The sequence below is a fragment of the Dicentrarchus labrax genome, unplaced genomic scaffold, assembly GCF_905237075.1.
Source record: "Dicentrarchus labrax unplaced genomic scaffold, dlabrax2021, whole genome shotgun sequence".
NCBI classification, from domain to species: domain Eukaryota; kingdom Metazoa; phylum Chordata; class Actinopteri; family Moronidae; genus Dicentrarchus; species Dicentrarchus labrax.
This window is the reverse complement of record NW_026136718.1, coordinates 5,660,183-5,681,429: the sequence shown is the minus strand read 5'-3', so window position 1 is coordinate 5,681,429 and position 21,247 is coordinate 5,660,183. Positions and strand designations below refer to the sequence as shown.

The 21,247-nt window shown below is 40.4% G+C and overlaps 1 protein-coding gene and 1 long non-coding RNA gene across 4 annotated transcripts in view; both read left to right on the top strand.

Annotated features, from left to right (window-relative positions):
• The window catches only part of LOC127350410 (uncharacterized), a 171,732-nt gene that overhangs the window by 111,244 nt on the left and 39,241 nt on the right, over positions 1-21,247 (top strand). For all 3 annotated transcript variants that reach the window (XR_007880558.1, XR_007880559.1, XR_007880557.1), the window contains one exon: positions 14,390-14,702. This is a non-coding gene — a long non-coding RNA (uncharacterized LOC127350410). The remainder of the gene's footprint in view (positions 1-14,389; positions 14,703-21,247) is intronic.
• On the top strand, positions 17,053-20,341 carry sox2 (SRY-box transcription factor 2). Its single transcript, XM_051377034.1, has one exon. The coding sequence runs from the start codon at positions 18,446-18,448 to the stop codon at positions 19,412-19,414; it is 969 nt and encodes a 322-aa protein (XP_051232994.1). The 5' UTR covers positions 17,053-18,445; the 3' UTR covers positions 19,415-20,341.

The following is a 21,247-nucleotide window of genomic DNA, read 5'->3' as shown; positions in this document are numbered from 1 at the left end:
TGTGAACATCAGTGGAGTCATCCACATCAGAGCTAATAGGTGTAAAGCTGTTATGAAGATTGGATTTTATGGTTGTCTGCGTGTGAGAAAGAGAGAGCACAGTGATTTTTAGGTACTTAATGAAGAGTCCAGCTGTGATGAAGTCTGAAACCCTTAAATTGTCCAAAAAAGAGAAGCAAAAGTCATCCAAAAAGCTACTTCACTCTTTGCGGAGCCGTGTTATTTGGATGTGATCAGAGTCAGAGTGAATGTATTTGTTGTGGTGATGGCGTATGAGTCTCTCAGTGCATGCGCAGGCTCACACACAAAACTCTGACACAAAACTCACATGTAATGCCAAAAACAGATAATTTAGAAAGTAAAACTGACAGTTGGCAGTGGATAATATCTGTCATTTTATATAAATGGCATCAATATTCACTCAACACAGTTAATTTTACTCTGAAATTTGATATTTAATGTCTAGAGTCCTTTAATTTTTGATATTTCTCTATGTCCAGTTTCAGTGGCAAATAATCCAGCAACTGGTTGGTACACTGGCTGACAGAATAATGAGCTTCTCTCTGTGTGAGTGTGTGTGTGTGTGTGTGTGTGTGTGTGTTACATGATAAACCGTGGCAGCGTGTGATTTTGATTCTATTAGACGGTGTGTGTATCACAGAGCAACATGGCAGCACTAAAAGCAGCAGATGTTAACCATAGGAGGCTAAAACATGACAGCTTGGAGCTCTTTGGTAGAAAGCAAACACAAACGCACACACACACACACACACACACACACACACACACACACACACACACACACATTCATACAAGATGATAATCACTGGAATGCACTTGTGAAATAATACAAGCAAACATGGCAGCCGTTCACAAGTGTGAACATATTCTGGCAATATGTATCCGCTGGTGAATGCACACTTTCACACATGCACTCATTTACACAGCATAGCCAGATGTTGCCATCTGTTGCATGTGTCACAAGCTGTGTTTTGATCATCAGTGGAAGAAATGCTCATTGCTCAAATCATTGGCTTAAAGCAGCAACAAGGAAGTTTGTCTTGATTGTTGCGGCCCCTGTGGACAAAAGTGGTAATGCTTATTCCGCAACTCACTGATTTTAAGGGAAATCTGCCTGAATCCAACCCAGTGGCAGGCCTTAAGAATGGATATAGTAATAATCAATCTTCTCGCTGATGGTCCTGCGTGCTCATGTTGGTCATTTCATAGCCAGTTTAAAACTCCTTGCAGTAGGTTTAAGTAAAAGCAGCAGTACCACAAAAAGGTGAAATATTCCAGAAGTGCAGAAGTATTAACTGCAAGTCTACTAAAGTACCAAAGTACAAGAAGGTTGTCCCTTTCAGAGTGATTAAATGTTGATAACCTGTAAACAGTATTCTACTGTAGCTGGTCCAGGTGGAGGTAAAACCCGAATTACAGCAGCAAGGAGATGTGGCATAAATTTGGTCACCTGTCCGTTCTCTGCAGGAGCATCGGGGCTGTCGCTTTTTATTCAGAATTCAAAAAAATCTCTAGTGAGCAAAGCATGGAGCAAAACTGTCCTCAGCTGACACCAAAGCATCTGCTAGCAGTGTGCTTCTGTCGACTTTGAACAAAGCAGCTGTCTAACTCTACAACCACAGCAAGTGAGGTAGCAGAGCGGAGGCACCACAGATGAGTGCGAGTTAAGTGTACAACCTCGTCTGACTGCTACTGTTCGGTGACCTGCGCTTGCCAGAAGCTTGTGAAAATGCCATCACTAATAAAATAGCAAGTTTTGAAGGCTACAAGAATGTCTTTAGTAGTCTTTACGTTATGTTTTCCTGTGTGGTGTCATACATTTATACTATCTACTTTAAGATTATTTTTTCTAATTCAGTTTTGCGCACATGTTTTCTCTATGCAGACACTCAGTGTAGTGTAAGAGTAACCTTGTGCCTGCATCCATTTTGGAACGTATCCTGGCCTTGAAACTGTCTATTTCTGTCTATTATATAGTGAGTGTTTTCATCTACAGCAATGTCAAATATTTTGAGTTTATCTCATGTAAACATAACATAACATAGTTTCTCTGAACCTTGAGTTTCCATCCAAATGTTATGCAAATTTTCCAAAAGCATATCAATCAAATATTCTAATATAGGCCTTTTTCCAACAGACATTTTGTCTCGTCATTGAATACTAATAACATTACTGATGGCTTAATTCCCTTCATGTGTTCCAGTCATACGTGACATGAGTAACAGTGACTCAGCATGCACGATACCAATACTCTGAACAGAAGCAGCTAAACGGAATTCAGCCCTTATTATTTTTTATTTACATCTGTGCTTTCCATCAATGTTTACAGCTTCGTTCTTACTGATAATACTCTTTAAATAGTATCTCTAGCAAAAAGGCCCATCCTCACACCGTTTACTCATGCAGCCATGGCATTATATTAAATATTCTGTTTGTTCCTCTGACATGTCACACTTTCTTTACCTTTCACGCACACACCCACACACCCACACACACACACACACACACACACACACACACACACACACACACACACACACACACACACACACAACACACACACACACACACACACACACACACACACACACACACACTGAGTTAGGCAAACAGCCGTGATTTATTTTCCCGTGAACCTCAATGCATTTCTGCGTTCTTTATGAGCTGGTTGTGAAATTCAACAGGCACTGTTTAAATAGGATGGAGACAAGTTTGTGTGTGTGTTCAGGGAGTGTTAAGTCACGACTCGCTCTGACCACAGAGTTTGAGGCCTTCCTGAAACACACACACACACACACATTATCAGTGAGGTGCTAGGTTTCTCAGCCTGAAGATAAACACTGGCCATTTATGACTATTTCACTTTACAGCTTGTTGACTCTGTGATTCTGACTGTTAGACCTTCTGTAGGCCTGCTGAAGACACTGTACGATGAGATATCCTTGTGTGTGTGAGTGTGTGTTTGAGCACATGCAGCCTGGTGTTGCTTTAAAAGCAAACATTTCCAGCTCTCAATCAGTGACTTTGGGGATTTTGTGTTTTACACAAGTGTATTGGGTCATTAAAGTAGTGTTGGCACAAGTTGCACAAATAAGATTTTTTGGCTCATATGTGACTCAGCACAAATCATGATTTGGGCCACTTTCATATGTGGTCCAAATCAGATACAGGTCAGATTTCAACAGTGTGAATATTCATATCAGAATTCACTCCAGCTCTATGTTCGCCATGCGGGTCACTTTAGAACCATGACCTGTTTACACTGGAATCTGATATGGGCCACATTTAACAAATTATGGGAACAGCTAAACAAAACAAAAAAATCACATCTGAGGAATAAATCAGAAAAAACAAAATATCCTGCACTGTTATAAGAGACTCTGCTGGACACAGGTGCAAATGGTTCAATTGGATCATAGACATATGAGCCTCAGCCAATTCAAGTCCATTCTAAACTCATATATCCAACACTATTTGAAGGCCTGAGTGAAGGTGAATATTTGGAGTGATTGTCAGAATAGCCTGTCATTACTAGTGTTCTTGCACCAGAACTAAAATAGGGCCCTTGACCTGTATGATGATATAAAAATAAATAGATATCAAAAAAAAAAAAAAAACATTTTAGAACTGCTTTCACTATTTTACTGGTAGCTGTTGTTGTGCTTTACAACCATAAACTCAATTTATTTTGTGGAGAATGTATTTTTCTGGTCCTAAATATGTTCTATCTGTGCAGTCAGCAAAGGAAGAGATTTGGTGAATTCTTGAAGGAATTTATTTTCCCCTTTTAACTTGTTTAGTTAACCAGTCGCTAAATAGACAACGAAAAAGGTGGGACAGAGCAGTCCTCAAATATTTACACATATGTAAGGAGTGTAAGTTTCTCAAGGTGATGTTTTGCAGTAAATATGACACCATTCTGTGACAGTAAATAGACAGTTAAGTCTTACAGCTTATGGCTTTTGCTTGCCACAGATTATGCAACTTTCTTACTGTTACAAAGAAAAGTTAGTGATTAGAAATAAAATGCTTTTAGAGAGATGGAATGCAATGAACTCGGCCAGTGAATGACATAAACCTGATATGTACTTCTCTTTGTGGTAGCCTTTTGTGTATGTACCTGTGCGTACATATGTGTACTCTATGGTTGTGTGTGTGTGTGTGTGTGTGTGTGTGTGTGTGTGTGTGTGTGTGTGTGTGTGTGTAAAAGCCAGGGGAATGCCCTGGTTCATATCCAAAGCATTGCCATTCCCTTGCTAACCATCCAAGTCCACCACAGAGGTCTGAACCTGCCATGATCATCTCTAGACCTGGATAAACATCAAAATCCTCTCCTCTCCTCAGTCCACGCTAAGGCTCAGTCACTTTGTCAGAAGACAAGCCAACATACTCTCAGTGTGGACCACTGCTATCTGTGTGTGTTTCTGCCAAGCTTAAATCTTCCTGTTTCTCCTGTTGCCTCGGTGCCTCTTTACCCTGGTGACCATGGCTTATATTCCCCCCACACACACATACAGTACAAACCAGTAAGCATGAACATGGATGTGTGTTTTTCCTCTACTCAGAGAAAACATCAGTTAAAAGTATTTTTGTGCTGCCTTCAGTTAGGCTTCCAATAGACTAAGTGAGTATTAGGCATGTTTTACAGTTACTGGTCCTCAAGTCCTCTTTAAATAATATATTGCTGAGTTTGAAAGTTATTAGATGTCAAAACACTGCACGGTGGTATGAGACAGGATTTTACAACTATTACAAAAATGCCCCCGTGACATTTCATTTCATCTGTCTCTATGATTGCAGAGTACACAGCAGAATAACACCATTCCTGTCACAAAGTAATGCACCAAGGGTAATTTAACACTGGGATTTGGGTTCAAGGTCAAGATCAGACTGAGGTTTAGGCCAAGAATATGGTGTTTACCTCTTCAACCCTACAAACACTCTGTCAAGGCTACTTTTGTAAATACAATTCCAATCTTCAGAACTTCAATGCACATTTTTGTATCTGTAAACACAAGGCTGACATATTATCACTTTGTAAAGTTGATGTGTTAGTTGTTATCCGGTTGTTAACATTAGCTTTCATTTTTAGTCATGATCTGATAAATGTTCAATATTCACTGTCGTTTTAGCTCTGATTTTGAGATCCACTATCTCCTGAGGATAAAAAAAAATGTCCCTTTAACTGCCAAATTGTCCACAACTCTTCTCCATCTAACTTAAGCAGGTCAGTTTTAGGGCTTTTTTTGATTGAAAAAAGCCGCCTGCTGCACCCTAAAAAGATGCTTATGAGAGGTAAGAGTGAACCAAAATTGTAGAGCTGAGGGGAACTGCAGAGTCACATATAAAAATGAATTTGATCCATTCTTTATATAAAACAAAACTGATTATAGAAATTTTAAATTGTAGTCAGGATTCAAAATTTCCCAAAGACACATCTTATATGGAAGTTTCCATCTGAATGCTGCTGCTGCAATAAATAACATCTTGAATTGGCATTTTTCACTGAACACAACCACAACAGCTTCAATTAAGCATTTAAACAAACACACAGAGTATGATGTGGGTGACTGAGATGTTTTGCAGTCTGCAGTAATTCACTTTTTCTAACTTTGAAGCTACTTAAGAGGAAATTTAAGGGCTTGAGTTCAAGAGGTTCAGTGTAACTGTGAGGGATAAGAAGTTCAGAAATAAATGTCATCAGTCAGTGTCCTCACATGTATAGTAATACAAACCGTGTGTATGTATCTGTGTGTGTGCAGGCGTGTGTGAAGGTATCATCCCAGCTCGGTAGCAGCTAGCTAGCGGCTAAATGACTCTCCACACTTCATTAGCGGCGATGAGGTGAGCTGCTCATCTCCTCATTGTTAGCTAGCGCTAAGCTGCAGTAATCCCAAACAAAGAGCCGGGGCCTCGCAGCAGCCTGCGTGGATTAGACCGCTTTCTAGAAACATCCGAGAGAGATTCATTCTCATTCAAATTGGCCTGTAAACAAAACCAGCGGTGGCCGGGAAAGGGATGAGAGAGGAGAGAGATGAGTGTATGATGGAGTGAGTGTGCAACATCTTGTATGTATGCATGTGAAACATAGCTGCAGTTTGTGTATGTGGGTCTGACATGTGTTGTTGAGGCCAGTGTATATTACGGAGAGTGGGTTTTAACTTGGTAGAAGCTCCAGAGTCGAGTGTGTGTGTGGGAGAGGCAATCTGAGCCTACAGAATATTTAAAATGACCAAAAAAAAAGCAAATTTTCTCACTCACTTCTGGAATCTGGCCATAATTTAGTTTTATTTGTGCAGGTTTTGACATTTCTGTCTGTGAGACTTTGTGAACCAATTCATATTTGAAGTCAATAGAATGTCAAGTTTGGGGCTAACGGCTTCACAAAATGTACATTTACACAAAGCACTGTGTAACGCACAGATGCCTTCTCTGGAGTTTTACACATACAGTTTGTTTCATTCGTCATCATCAAGACGTCTTTATTATTGATATGTTATTTGTCTCCCTTTTGATTGGTTGTTGCAACTTGTGGCTTTAGTATAAAGATGTTGTTGTCCCTTATTGAAAATCTGTCAAAGGTTGCTAAAATGTTGCAACCTCAATAAACCTACTGACAGTGTGCAGGAATTCACCTTTTTGTTTCAAAAAATTACATTTGAAAAATTCATCAGCAAATATTTTTGTAGAATCAATGTCCCCATTACTCTGGATAATCAGAACACACTGTCAACTGTTTTTATGGGGACTATTTATTCAATAATGTGTAATATTCAATTAAATGTGTCAATTGTTCAGAGCAGTGGTTTCCAAACTTTTTCAGTCGTGCTCCCTTTTGGAAGCCGAAAACAAACAAACAAAATCACAATTTCTTCAGTGAACAATTTCAGCTTTCTGAATACTGTTCCAAATGAATCAGATTCAAATATCTGCTTTAAAAAAGGTCTGTTCAACTTTAGTTTCAATCCACATTTTTTCTGACCCAGAGTAAACAAAATGTTTGTGGAAAACAAACAGCCAAACTTCCATTGGGTCAAGGCACAAATCTCAGACATGGATGTCTCAAAACCTGGGCACTAAAGTTATCCACATTCACCCTTACAGCAACTGACCTGTTAAGCATACGTCCTTACTTGTACATTACTAAGGTAGCTGTGTGTTGTGCATTGAGTATGTTTTCAGTCTGTCAAATCATTTGGTTATTCTTCTTGTGCGACTGATTGGCTGTAAACCAGATGCAGATGTTTTCATTTTGTACTCTTTTCAGTGTGCCGGATGCAGCCGCTTGTAACAGGCTGAGCCGCACATTTTTAAAAGTCACTCGCATGACGAGAGTCATCCTTTCAGCCAGTCTGCTAATCTGACTTTATTATGAATATCCATCAATCAGCTCAGCAAATAAGTTATTTCAAGTAGGCTTCTTCATCTGGCTGATCTGAGGATCTGATATTTCGATTAGATTTTTTTTTTTATTCATTCTGCACGGAAATGCAAGTAAATGCATATTAGCCATCAATCACATTTTCTGATGCTCGTCAATTTTTTTTTTTAAAGTAATCGGTTATTAGTGGTTTTGATCATTATTATCTGTCAATCAAATGAATTATATACATCATCATTTTAATATGATGTCAGTGGAATATTAGCTGATCTGGTGATCAGGCTAAAATGTTTTCATCTGGTATTTGATCAATCCACTGATGATTTTTGTAATTTGTTGGTTTATAAGATCGGTCACATAGTTGCTCAAATAATCTGACATAAGCATCAGCCAACAATTGTGGTTTGGTTGTAATGGAGTGGCCCTTAAATGGTTCAAGTTAGCCTGTTATCAAGTATTTAAATATGTTAAGTCTAAACGTTAAATACTAAAATGTAATTTTCCTCATCATCTAGATATGTATCATCTAGATTCTAGATAATCTGTAGCAACCACTGCCTAATTTCATATTTAATCTTTAATCCAAATGTCTATCCTCTAAATATTTGGATTTGTGATTCATTACAGAGTTGATGTTTAACTGGTTATTTAATTGTTGTTTTGGTTTTATTTCTACAGTATATCTGATCACTGCAGGCAGAAAACACTACACAGATAGCCTAATGTTAGTTCACCGTGGTGTTTGTGTTCATGATGGAATGCACTATTGTATTTTCTTGATGAAATGTTCCTGATTTATGTAACTGTTATTATATGTCAGTACTTCCCTTGCACACCTGTGGATGATGGTTTAATCACTGTAAATGGCGGCTGATACCACTCTCGCGGTGCTCTGATGAAGGCTTGTTTTGTGAAATGCATCAGACTAAAAAATAAAAATTTCAAACTGCGGCAGGATTATTGAGAGATCTTTTGTGCTGTAGAGATGTCGCTATCAGATACCATGCTGCTGTTCAGCTGCAGCTGTATATAAAATGGCTGTGATTAGTGTGATTTATCTGCAGTTATTGTCTCAGCTGTCTGACCTCAGTTTTTACAGTCTGCGTGGCTTTCTTTAGCTGTTTTTTTGACCAGATACATGTTCCTCATTATTATCCACTTCCGTGGAAGAGCCAGTGGGATGATGAGGATACTGAAAGAGATGAAAATGACAGTAATAGTTCAAATCATTAAATACATTATTCTAATTTCATAAATAAAGATGTATCTACTAGTAGCATTTAGAAACAAGAGTAAGAGTCTGCAGCCATGTTAGCTGCTCTGCAATGCTAACATCAGCATACTAACATGTTGTGCCAACAGCCCATTATTCCGAAACCCCAATAGTCCCAAAATGTTTCCATTGGACCCATTTGTCCCACAACCCGTTATCCCGAAAACAAACGTCCATTGCTCCGAAGACCCTTTGTTCCAAACATACATTCTCCCTGGAGTTTTTTGCTCTACATATCTTAGCATATTTTCATGTGCAAACATAAGGCGACCTTCATCAAGTGACCTTTGTCGTCATGGTAACAATATTAAACATGTAGTTATCGTTGTGAAACGGTTGCAGTTTGGTTATGTTTAGACACCAAAAAATACTTGAATTAGGTTTAGGAAAAGCCCATGGTTTGGATTAAAATAAGTACATTAGTTACGTCAGTGAGGTTACTTTACGTACATGATGAAAGTTAAATGCGTTATCTAAGTTATACCAGGCTGGTATTTTTGGAGCAACGGACCTTTGGAGCAATGGGCATTTGTTTTTGGGAAAAATGGACGAATGGGACATTTTTCTGACTACCGGGGTTCTGAATAATAGTCCACGGAACAATGACAATACTATCTGCTTATGTTTAGCAGGTATAATGTTTACCATGTTCCTCGTCTTAGTTTAGTGTGCTAGCACGCTAATATTTACTATTTAGTACTAAACACAAGTTACAGCAGAGGCTGGAATGTGCTTAGTTTTGTAGGTATTTGGTTATTAAAGGAGGCCGCTAGGGGAAATGTCAGAAGTTTGACAAAGTTATTACAATACATGAATGTCTATACCAAAGTTCATGGCAATCCATCCAGTAGCTGTTCAGATGTTTTCATTGCCATCCCAAGAGCCAGCCTCAGAGTTGAACGCATACATTCAACACAGACCTCCAGGGTTGTTGTGGAAACAGTCCACAGGATCCATAACTGAGGAGCAACCAAGGGAAACTTTCTGTATCTGCTCTGTTTAAACTGTTTATGTTGCATTCTTCATTAATGAGATGCCAGTGAGGTGTGTTGTAGTGTAAATATCTGACAGCCTAGTCTGCGTGTCTTTCTTCCTGCCTGGGTCCTGAACAAACAGCTGCAGGACTGACCAACCACCTCCCTTCTGGTGGTCAGCATTTTAGTATCTTTAAAGCTCTAATCCTCAACTTTATAGTGTCTGTCCTGCACCTTTCAGAGTCTGACCATGTCCATCCTAAAGTAGATAAATTTGAAAATGCTGTTTACATATGGAAATTTATGTCCACACTAGCATTTTCAGGTCTTTTTCAAAAAGTTCTCCGTCCACATTGAAACTTGGAAAGCAACATCAAAGCTGGGCATTACGTCATTTGGTAGAGTAGGACAGTCAAAGGCCGGTTACTTTGCTGAGTGTGAGCAAACCTTAACTTTGTCACCTACTGTTCTCCGTGATCACATATTCTGTACTTCAGTATAGCCAAACTCTGAATTTAGTTTGCATTGACATGTTTTACTGTCAGACAGGGAAAAGAGTATAAAATAAGAATTTAATTGAAGCTAATAAATGCAAGCTTTTCACCTGGTTGAGAAAATCACTTTTTTATACTGCAAAGATATTTTGACATCAGTGATCACAGAGAGTTGTTTTCAAATTTAGTTGCTTAGTGTTATTTCCTCGAAGCTTAAAACAGCAAACATTCAGGAACACACTACAATACACAGATATATGTTGTCACATATAATAACATTTTGAAATTCTACTGTAGGCGATATCACTGTCTAACTTTACATTTTTTACAGTAAACTTTTTTTTAAGGGTTTTTTACATCTAGAATAAAACTGTGTAAGTGTACCAGTAAGTACATTTACTCAAACACTGTACTTAAGTACAAATCTGAGGTACTTACACATACAATTGAGTCTTTTCTTTTCACAACACTTTCTACTTCTACTGCACTACATTTCAGGGGGAAATATTGTACTAGTAGTACTTCACTACATTTATCTGACTTTCCAAATTAAGTTCCAAATTTGTGTATACAAAACATACAAAGTTCATATAAAATATGTTTTGCTTTAACCTAAACACTACAGTACAGCTAAAAAGGTTGATAAAGCCTTATTCAATTGATAGAAAATAAATTGGCAACTATTTTGATGATTGTTTAAATAATATTTGTACTATTGGTTGAATAAAACAGGCACTGTGAAGGTGTCCCTTTGGGCTCTGGGTGAATGTGGCACTATTTTCAGAATTTTTACAAACCAAACAATCAGTCGATTAATGGAGGAAATAATCAGCAGATTAATCAATAATAAGAATAATCATTAGTTGCAGTCCTATAGTTAAAATGAATTTACATTAATAATGCTTACACTTATTTTTTATGTCTTTACATTACCTTACATTACCTTTACCTTAAGTAACATTTTGAATGCAGTACTTTTACTTGTATCAGTATTTTTACAGTGTGGTATGAGTCATTTTTACTTAAGTAAAGGATCCGAGTACTTCCTCCACCGCTGCTGCTGATACCTTGTTTGCAGAACAACTTGGAACGTCGTTTAGCAAGATAAATACTGACTTTAAGATTCTAAATGTCAGCGCAGGAGGCCTGGGTGAGGAGGGTGAACAGCATATTGAACATACTTTAGGTAATGGTGTGAACCTTAACAGTGACCTAGCATGAGCCACAAACAACAGCGTTGATATTTCAACTCAAGGGCAAGTATAGCAGTGTTAATGGATGTGTGTGTGTGTGTGTGTGTGTGTGTGTGTGTGTATACATTTGTGCATGTGACATGATTGACAGGTGGTTTGCCACATCTCCTTCAATAGGGCCTCCCTTTTCACTGATTACTGTGTCAGTGTGTCTGTATCACACACACAATACTATGCAGATACACAAAGGGAGAAAAGCCCACTGTGGATCTCCCATCAGGCCAACTGCGAGAAAACACACAAAACAGATGCAGCAAATGTGTCCACTCTCATGCATATGGAGATGCTAACAGGGGTGTGCGTGCCTGTGCGTGCGTGTGTGTGTGAGAGAGAATATGTGTGAATATGTGTGTATATGTCAATAGACAGATTCTATGTAAAACGCATTAGCATTCAGTGATGATGATGGTCTTTCTAAAGGCTCTCATGGTGCCACTGCTCTCTCTCTCTCTCTCTCTCTCTCTCTCTCTCTCTCTCTCTCTCTCTCTCTCTCCTCTGTGGGGATGGGTTCATAATTAAAAGTGCTCCAGCTCTCTAACATGAGTGTTATGTCTGTGATTTAGACTATATGGCACAGATTGATCAGATAAGGAGCCAAAGTCATATTTCTTTACTGCTAAGCCTATTCACACTGAGAGCACTGATCCTCTCTCTCTCTCTCTCCCTGCCTGTCTCTCTGTCATCCTCTCTCTCTCCTCGCTTTTGTGTTTGTCTCTGAGTCTTTAAATCTTCCTCTAGCAAGGATTCTGCTGCTTTCTCCCTCCTATTTTTTTACAAACCCTGTCTCACCGCTGTGGTGTTTCTGCACTGCACTTCCAAAGATCACCTGTCAACACCTTGGTGTCTTCAGTTTGTGCAATTAGATGTAATTCCCTTATGCGTGCAATGATGGGTATGTTGTGTGTGTAAACAGTGTCCACGGACGTTTGTCTCATTTTCTGTTTGAGTTTCAGCATGGCTAATATCATGTAAAACTTGCATTAGTCTGTGTGCCAGTGGATTGTGTTGTGGGGTGTTTTGCAGCATATGAAAAATATTTCATGAACTGACGAAAGTTAAGCAAAATATGTGTTTATTTATAAAAATAAAGCAGATTATTTCATTTAAAAACTGTTTGTGAAGAAGATGAATAACTGGAATAATTATGTTTATTGCATTTCTATCATATTTTATCTTTGCAATGACATAGAGAGGAAGTGAATTGGTGAGAGGGTTTGTTCAGGCTTTTTAGGAAATAATGTGCAAAGTAAACCGTCCCACATCACAGAACTGCCTGTTCACTAGCAAAAAGTTGTTAATGTTCGAAACTTTGACCTTTTAACCCTTAACATGACGCAAAATGATGCATTTTTAATCTGAAGATCCTCGTGTTGCTTTTTTTGTCAGGCATTTTTTAACGGCAAAATATCTGTCACTAATATTTGTTTCAATGCTTCCTGTGTGAAGGAGGCCGTTGTAAGACGCGAGGCCTCGTTGTTAACCCACTTTGTGTTTCAGTGTTGTTACATGGGATTGATATAAAGCTGAGGGATAATGGTTGCAAGAGGAAACTGACTCTGTGTGTGTTTACTGGTGTGTGAGTGTGCAGCTCTATGAACTATGCCAGGCGAGTTGAAATGGGATTCTTTGCTCTCTTCTCCTCACCTCCCCTGTCCTCTATTATCCCCCCTTTATCCCCTCTCTCCTCTCTGCCCTTCTCTCCTTCCCTCTCCATTCATTTCACTCTCCCCACCCTCACCCCTCATCTAGTGCCTGTCTTCTTCTGCTGAGTCCCCCCTCCAGCCTCACCCTCCACCCCTGTGATAGACAGGGTGTCCTCACCTTGTAACGATCAGTGACATCCAATATGTTTGGCTTGGGATCATCCCCTGTGTGTCCATTGTGCTTTCTGTTAAACGCTTTATTGATTAGCCATGAGTTAATTAGAAATTACATCAACCGTGGGCAGACTGAGGTGGCTTGTACATGGCTGCAGGATCCATCCTGGAGGAGCTAATACATGTTGACCGCACACACCTGCAGGCGTGCATCTCAACGTTAGCAGGTTACATTAGTCTACCTGATTTCCCCACCTATTAACATCCATGCATTTATGACATTTCACAGTGCCTTATCAATGCTTTAAGGGCATGCAGTATTTTCTGTAGTTAAAAAGGGTTGAATTAGAAACAGGAGGTTTCTGCAAGACACCAACGGTATGCACCCTGAATACTTAATTCTATCGAGCACAACTTGACTCACCCTATGCAAAATTATGAGACTGTGCCAAATCCACAGCAGACCTTTGGAGGCTAATGTATTCTGGATTTAAGCTCCATTGTAAAATCCATAACACGCCTGCACCTGACCTGCTCTGCTGCAGCCCCCAAAAACAACCTCTCACCTCTGACTTTTGCAGAAAGTTAACAATAATAATAATAATAATAATAATAATTATTATTATTATAATAATAATAATAATAGGCTAATAATAATAATGGTTGCAACCTGCAGCAGCAAGCACTTTTTCAAGCCTTTTTCCTTTTCATGCCGTGTCAGTTTCTCTTTGACATTGCCGTGTACTTTGTGCAAAAAGAAAAAGGAGCGAAAAAAATCTTTATCAAATCCCCATTCTGAGGCTTTCAATAAGGCAGGCCATTACCTCACTGGCGCTTTTGTTCGGCCTATACAAGAGAGAACAAAATGGTTATTCAGGAGGACGCTTTAGATTTTTATTGTGGGCTCGCTATTCACAAAGAGCACCGTTATTGTATTAAAAAGAACCATCTGTGGCAGAAACAATGGCTTCAAATTATCTGTGAATACCCAGTGAACAAAATATAAAGCTTTTTCCTGCTCATTATGTGGGCTAAGCTAGGGGGTGGAAGATAGGAGAGGAGAGGCATAGACTTTGCTATAACTGACTTTTGTTGTTCTTGCTTGCATTCTTCTCCTTTTTAAATCGGCCCCCTTTTCACATTGTGTGTCGCCATAAACGGCTTTTCTTGTTGCAGGGCTCGCGGAAAGAAGACAGCGGAGCTCCAGACAGACAGCGGGGCTCCACGGGGCTGCACGCCGGGCAAAGTGCGCCGGCTGCCGGATCAAAACCGCGCGGACTACCGGGCAGGGGGTGTTGGTGGGGGGGAGGGAGCATGTGGAGGGTGCCGCTTGGACGTTTCACGGCCGGCGTCGGGAGTTGTGTCCCGGACACGTTGAGGCTTCCTGACCGGGGAAAGCGAGTGGAAGATATGAAGGAGGTTGAGCGAAATGGCATCTTGTTTAATTTCTGCCAATCAAGACGAGAGGAAGACAACTCCCAAACTGGCAGTAAGTTGGAGTGCGGTGGAGAGGAGAAGCCCTGTGTGTGTGTGTGTGTGTGTGTGTGTGTGTGTGTGTGTGTGTGTGTGTCGGTGTGTCGGTGTGTATGTTAGTGTGTGTTTGAGTCGGTGTGTACGTAAAACATGCAGTGTTGTGGAATGACACCGCATGGCATCATGAGCTTGACTGACTGCCTGAGTTGTTGTTGTTGGCCGGTTTGATTTTCTCCTCAGCTCAGAGATCGTTTGTGCAGACAGAATGTACTCATCACATTTCAACATGTGTTTTCTTTATGTAATTGAAATCTATTTATTTATTTTACCCCTTTCAGTATTTATTTTGAACGATGTTAAATAATACAAGGTTTGAATTGCAAATCAAAGTGAACGCCCTGGTTTATTTAGTACTTACATTCAGGCGCTTTTATTAGACTATTAGAGACATTTGTTATATTTTATTCTGCCGATTATCATGTTTTAAATTGTTTTAAATTCTGACTTTAATATTTTAATGCATCTAAAAACATTTTGTAATTTTTACAACCTGACAGGCTTTTATGCTTTATGCTATCATCTAATTTATTTAGTTTAGCATGGCACTAAACCAAATAAATGCATGTCCTAATATATTTCGGAAAGAAAATAAATATATAAAAACTATAAACAAAAAAAATATTTTGTGACATTATAACAAATAATGACTTGCGCATCGGTCTAAAGCCTCAATGGTGTATAATTCATATAATTGAGAACAATTTTATTCCTGCATTTATCTGGAAAAAAAAATAGCTTTTCGTATGTATTCCACAATTATTTCCAAGGAGGACTTATTAATGTTTCCATAAAGTATTTTCTTGGCTGCATCTCCAGCCTCTGGTACGGCCCCTAGTGGCAAGAAAAGACAAGTTTATTTCCATTTCACATGAAATCTGTCTCTCTTATTGCCATATATACATTATTATTTCTGTTTCTCTTTAACATAAGTCGTTTAATTGATTTTGACATGTGCATATTTACACTGTATTTCAGCTCAGAAATTGTATTTAGAATAATGTTACTTTGATAAGAGTTCACGCGCCTGTTAGAATATATTTTCGGTTATATTGTTGCTCTTTTTTGACGCTTGTTTTTGCACTGATCCCATCACCTAAATTTGTGCAACCACAAAACAGTATTTTGATATCACAGCGTGCTGCTCGCTATATTTGCTGTATCCATCCCAACCTGGTGTAGCAGGGGGCTTACAAGTGGTCCGAGGGAGCCGCCCCGCTAGTTTCTCCTGGTTTTTGTCAAACAACGGCTTTAATTCGGGATGATTGTGGATGCAGGGCCATTCCCGGCTGGATGGGGCCTGCTTTCAGAGAGCTGCAGGGCCCCGCTGTTCCTTTATTATCATAAGCAGATTAGAGGTAGCGGGGAACACACTCAGATGCAGATAGCAGCCGAGCGGCCCATTTCAACCTTGCATTATAATGGACCGAGCTGCATGTGTCGCCTCTCGCAGCCTATTAAGCACAAGATGAATCTTATGTAAGGTTGCCGGGGCCGGCATAATGAGAGCACGGGGGCTCCGCTCCTCCATTTATTATCAAATGACTAAAACAAAATAATAAGGCTTGATCTATTCACTTTCAATTATGATTTAATCTAGAGACACGCATTTAAATTAAATTATTTCAGGTGTATGTACTTGATCTATCTTTAATTATTGGGGTTGTCTGGCTTGCAGATCCAGACAGGCAGATGTGTGGCTGTGGTGTGACTGAATATCTCGTTAGATTTTTGTTATTGGGTAATAAATATATATTTTAGGATTTTTTAATTTTTTTTTAGCATTTCCTTTATGTTTAACTCTAAAAACAGCCATCCTCTATTCCCTCTCTCTATAATTTATGAAAGCCCTGTCTGGGCTTTTGGAGCTGCGTGTAGTTCTGCCTCTCTCCAGTAGGCGGCACTGGTGTCACGCAGCAGGACGCCTGGTCCTTTCGATGGAGATTCAGAGGGGTGGGGGGGAAGCAAAACAAGTGGCACCAACACTTCCAACCTCCCAAAAAAACTTTAGTCGTTTTGGACATTAAGACCATATGAGGGAATTATTTCGTTTTTAATGCGATGATGCCGGTTTCCTCTCATAATAATCGCAGTCTGGTCGGTTTGAGCCTCAATAAAGTGAAGCAGGTGGAGGCCGCCTTTCATTCACACTAATTGGCTGACACGCTTGTTCAGGCTTATATGAATGAGCTGCGCCTTTTGTGCAAACACACTTTATCTTAAAATATTCCTCACCTTTATTTCTCCTCCCCTCGTGTCCCCGGTAGGCCGTATCCCCCCCCTTCACTACAAAGCCCTAACAACAACAGCAGCACTGTGGCAGTGGAAGTGGAGTGGAGTTGGGTCTTTGTCCGGACAGATGTAGCGACAACATCCCAAACAAAAACCGCTTATTTGTGCTGAGATGAGCCCGTCTGCCTTCTGTGTGTTGGCATTCAACTTCACTAAACAAAAGGACTGGGGGAAACATCTTGGATTACCTTTCCTCTTTTCAACGCTAAAAACCAGCCGTGGCTTTTCCCCCCCTCACACACACACACACACACACACACACACACACCAGCGCCATTCAGTGCTTTGAGTTAACTAACAAAGTTTATTTAAGTGTTGTTATGTTATTGGGGCCGTAAGTGGGGGGAATTAGTGACTTTTTGATTTTGAACAAGAGCAATGTCACGGGCCGGGACTTAATGTCAGAACAATGCTGTTCCCGACCTTCACCATTCAGACGATACTGACACCATTAACGTGAACATTTGATGAATATAACACTTTTTAAAAAAATATTTATTTCATTCTTATATTGCTTATATGTGAGCCTTTGGATATGAGCAACTCATTTAAATAAAAATCAGCCAAAACATAGAATTGCCTATTTTTATATTTTTCTAGAAACTCTTAAGATTTTTTTTTTTATCATGAACTTTTTTGTGCTATTTTACCCATAAAGTTTACAAGCCGACATATTCTCATCTCCCTACAGACAGCAAGGTTTTGCAGCAACCTCTTCCTCTGTATAATGCTTGAAAAGGTCCAGAAAGTGCCACCATATACATATTCCCAGAGAAATCTCTCCATAAGCCCAGAAATAGTAAATATGTACTTTGTATTGGCTCATATGGGCAGGCTGAGTGTGCGTATATGTGTGTGTGTGTCGGGGCAGAGCAGACCCCGCCCATTTATGCTAATTAATGCCTCCCATTGGTGTGTCAGGGGAGCAGGCCGGCTCTGATTGGCCAGGTCGAAGCCATTTATTCACTGACAGCCCCGTCACATGAATGGTTGTCTATTAACTTGTTCAAAAACTATCTGGAGTTGTCAAGGCTCAGGCGGACAGAGGCGAAAAAGTACAGTTTGTTGATGCTTTTTCGGAGAGGCGACGGGAGAAGTTTTGTGGACACAACATAGCAGGGACCTATTGGGAGAAGCCTCTTTGTCACACACACTCTGACACACACTCAGCGAGAGGGAGAGAGAGAGAGAGAGAGAGAGAGAGAGAGAGAGAGGGAGAGAGTGTGTGGAGACGCGGCTTGGTGCGTGTTGTTTTTTCTGTCCAGAGAAAAAGTTGCAGAGAAAAACCCGACAGGTAACTTTGAGCTTCAGCCCTGCGCTCCTCCTCACTGTCCTGCCTCTGGCTTGTGGAGTTTGTCTCTGTGCGTTTTTTCCTTCTGCTCGGGAGCTCCGACTAAAAAGCTGTTCCTGATGTATAACATGATGGAGACTGAACTGAAGCCCCCAGCTCCCCAGACCAACACGGGGGGCTCGGGCAACACCAACTCGTCCGGCACCGGCGCCAATCAGAAAAACAGTCCGGAGCGGGTCAAGAGACCCATGAACGCGTTCATGGTGTGGTCCCGGGGCCAGAGGAGGAAGATGGCGCAAGAGAATCCCAAAATGCACAACTCGGAGATAAGCAAGAGGCTGGGCGCAGAGTGGAAACTTCTGTCGGAAAGCGAGAAGAGACCTTTCATCGACGAAGCCAAGAGGCTGCGGGCCCTGCACATGAAGGAGCATCCGGATTACAAATACCGGCCCCGGCGGAAAACCAAGACCCTCATGAAGAAGGACAAGTACACCTTGCCCGGCGGGCTGCTGGCTGCGGGAGGAAACGGGATGGGAGCTGGGGTCGGTGTAGGGGTGGGGGGCGGGCTGGGCGGTGGGGTGAACCAGCGGATGGACAGCTATGCGGCGCACATGAACGGCTGGACCAACGGTGGCTACGGCATGATGCAGGACCAGCTGAGCTACCAGCACCCGGGGCTGAACGCGCACAACCCGAGCCAGATGCAGTCCATGCACCGCTACGACATGAGCGCCCTGCAGTACAACACCATGACCAGCTCCCAGAGCTACATGAACGGCTCCCCGACATACTCCATGTCCTATTCCCAGCAAACCACGCCGGGGATGACCGCCCTGGGCTCCATGGGGCCCTCCTCGGTGGTGAAGTCCGAGTCCAGCAGCTCCAGCCCGCCCGTCGTCACCTCGTCATCCCACCGGGCCGGCCCGGGCTGCCAAAGCGGAGATCTGAGGGACATGATCAGCATGTACCTGCCCGGGGCGGAGGTCAGCGAGCAGACCGCCCAGACCAGGCTACACATGTCCGGGCACTACCAGAGCACCGTGCCCGGGACGACGATCAACGGCACGCTGCCGTTAACACACATGTAAGAGACACACAGCAAAGAGAGAAAAAAAATAACTTTTATAAGAGAAACTGTGGACTATTAACGTTGGACTATTTTTGTACAGAAAAATTTCGGGGTGGGAAAAGTTGTATAGAAGTCTCAAGGAAAAGGACACACGACTCTTTTTTTTCTTTCATTTTATTCTAAGGAAGCTCTAGAGGAACGGTAGGAGATCCCCTCTTCACTGGTGGATGAAGTTTGGAAGACTAGAAAGTGGGAGTCGCAATCAAATGTTTTATTATTGCAATCACCTTTTGTACAGTATTTATCAAAGAAACATTACAATCAGATGAAATTGTTTGTTAAACTGCAAGAGGTTGCATTTTTCTTTTCTTTCTTTTTTTTTTTTTTATATATATAAAGCAACGCCAGTTCTGCAGAAAATATTAAAAGTGAAACAGGCAGAACTGCAATTTATATGGGAGCGATCAGTTATGCTCCTTTATTACTGCAAACATTGGAAAGAAAAGGGACATAAAACGAAGCAGGTAATACTTTTTTTTTTTTTTTTTTCATTTAAGGTCAATATTACTAAACATTTTAATTTCTTAAAAAAAAAAAAAGATAAGACACTTTTTTTTCCTCTCATACAGCTTAAAATATAGGTTGTTAATTTATATTTCCGTCTCCCACTTTTCATCTGTTAGAGGTATGACGCTTGTGCTCTTTATTTTCTAATTGATTTGTACAATTTCTGTATATTTACTGTGATATTTTAAGTTTTTATTTCAAAATTCATTCCCGTAGTTGTATTTTAAAAATTGTGGCCTGTACGCAGAAGCCAACCACTCCATGTATATATATACCGGAACTAATACCATCCTTATAACAGTTACAATTTCAGCTGAGTATATTTTTTTTCAATATGCAGTTTGAAATGAATAAATTTTGGAAATTTGGATACTTGAAATTGTTTGAGTTTTGATTTTTATTTCTCTCAGTCATTTTTATGTGTGCAGGCAGTCATTCACATGTTGAGTGTCTGTGAAACTGTTCTGTCTTTCTTCTGATGTTCATTATTTACTGTACATTTAACACTGACTCTTGACATCTGAATGTCTTTTATTAGACTTCACCTTACAGAAATAGCAGGGGTTTTTTGGGGGGTAGGGATGAGGGGGTGTGGGGGGGGGCATTGCCTCTTTTAAACTCTCATCAAATAATTAAGTTTGTGCGTCGTGGTTAACCACGTTTCTATTTTTCTAGTGCCTGCGGATGGCCCCATCAAGCCAAAGTTTCCTATAAAGGGGAAGATTTTTCCAACCAAACATCCCCAGGTAGACTGTCATTTCTCCTCTTCTATATAATCAATCCAAAAAAATCTAATTAGCATTGCTGTTGAGGCCCAAGTTAACATTTTAAAAATACATTTTATTTTTAAATTAATATAACACTGCATTATATATTATTTTATAGACGTAGTATTTGGGGCCTGCCTTTGAATGGGACATGAGACTGAGGGAGGGATAATCAGACAAGCTGCTGCCAATATTATAAATTATAGTTAGTTATTTTACATTTGTGTGAACTGACAGGAGGATTTCTGTCATTGGTGGGCTTTTATTTTAATGACACCTGACTGTGACAGCAGCACATCTGGATATTTATGAGTATTTACAGCAACCTAATCTCATGAGCTCAGGTCTTTTTTCATGATGTAACACTTCCTCTTGATGTTTGCTTTTATCTAACAAGGGCTCTTACTTTTTGGACGCTTTTTTCCGTTTTTATTTTAATGATCTCCAACTCATGGAGCTGCTTTATCCGCCCAAATGTTCAGCTCGGTCTAAACTGAAGGTGCCCCCCCGAAAGGAGC

Excerpts from the sequence above, each read along its gene's own strand:
- sox2 (XM_051377034.1), top strand. The coding sequence starts at position 18,446 with ATGTATAACATGATGGAGACTGAACTGAAGCCCCCAGCTCCCCAGACC.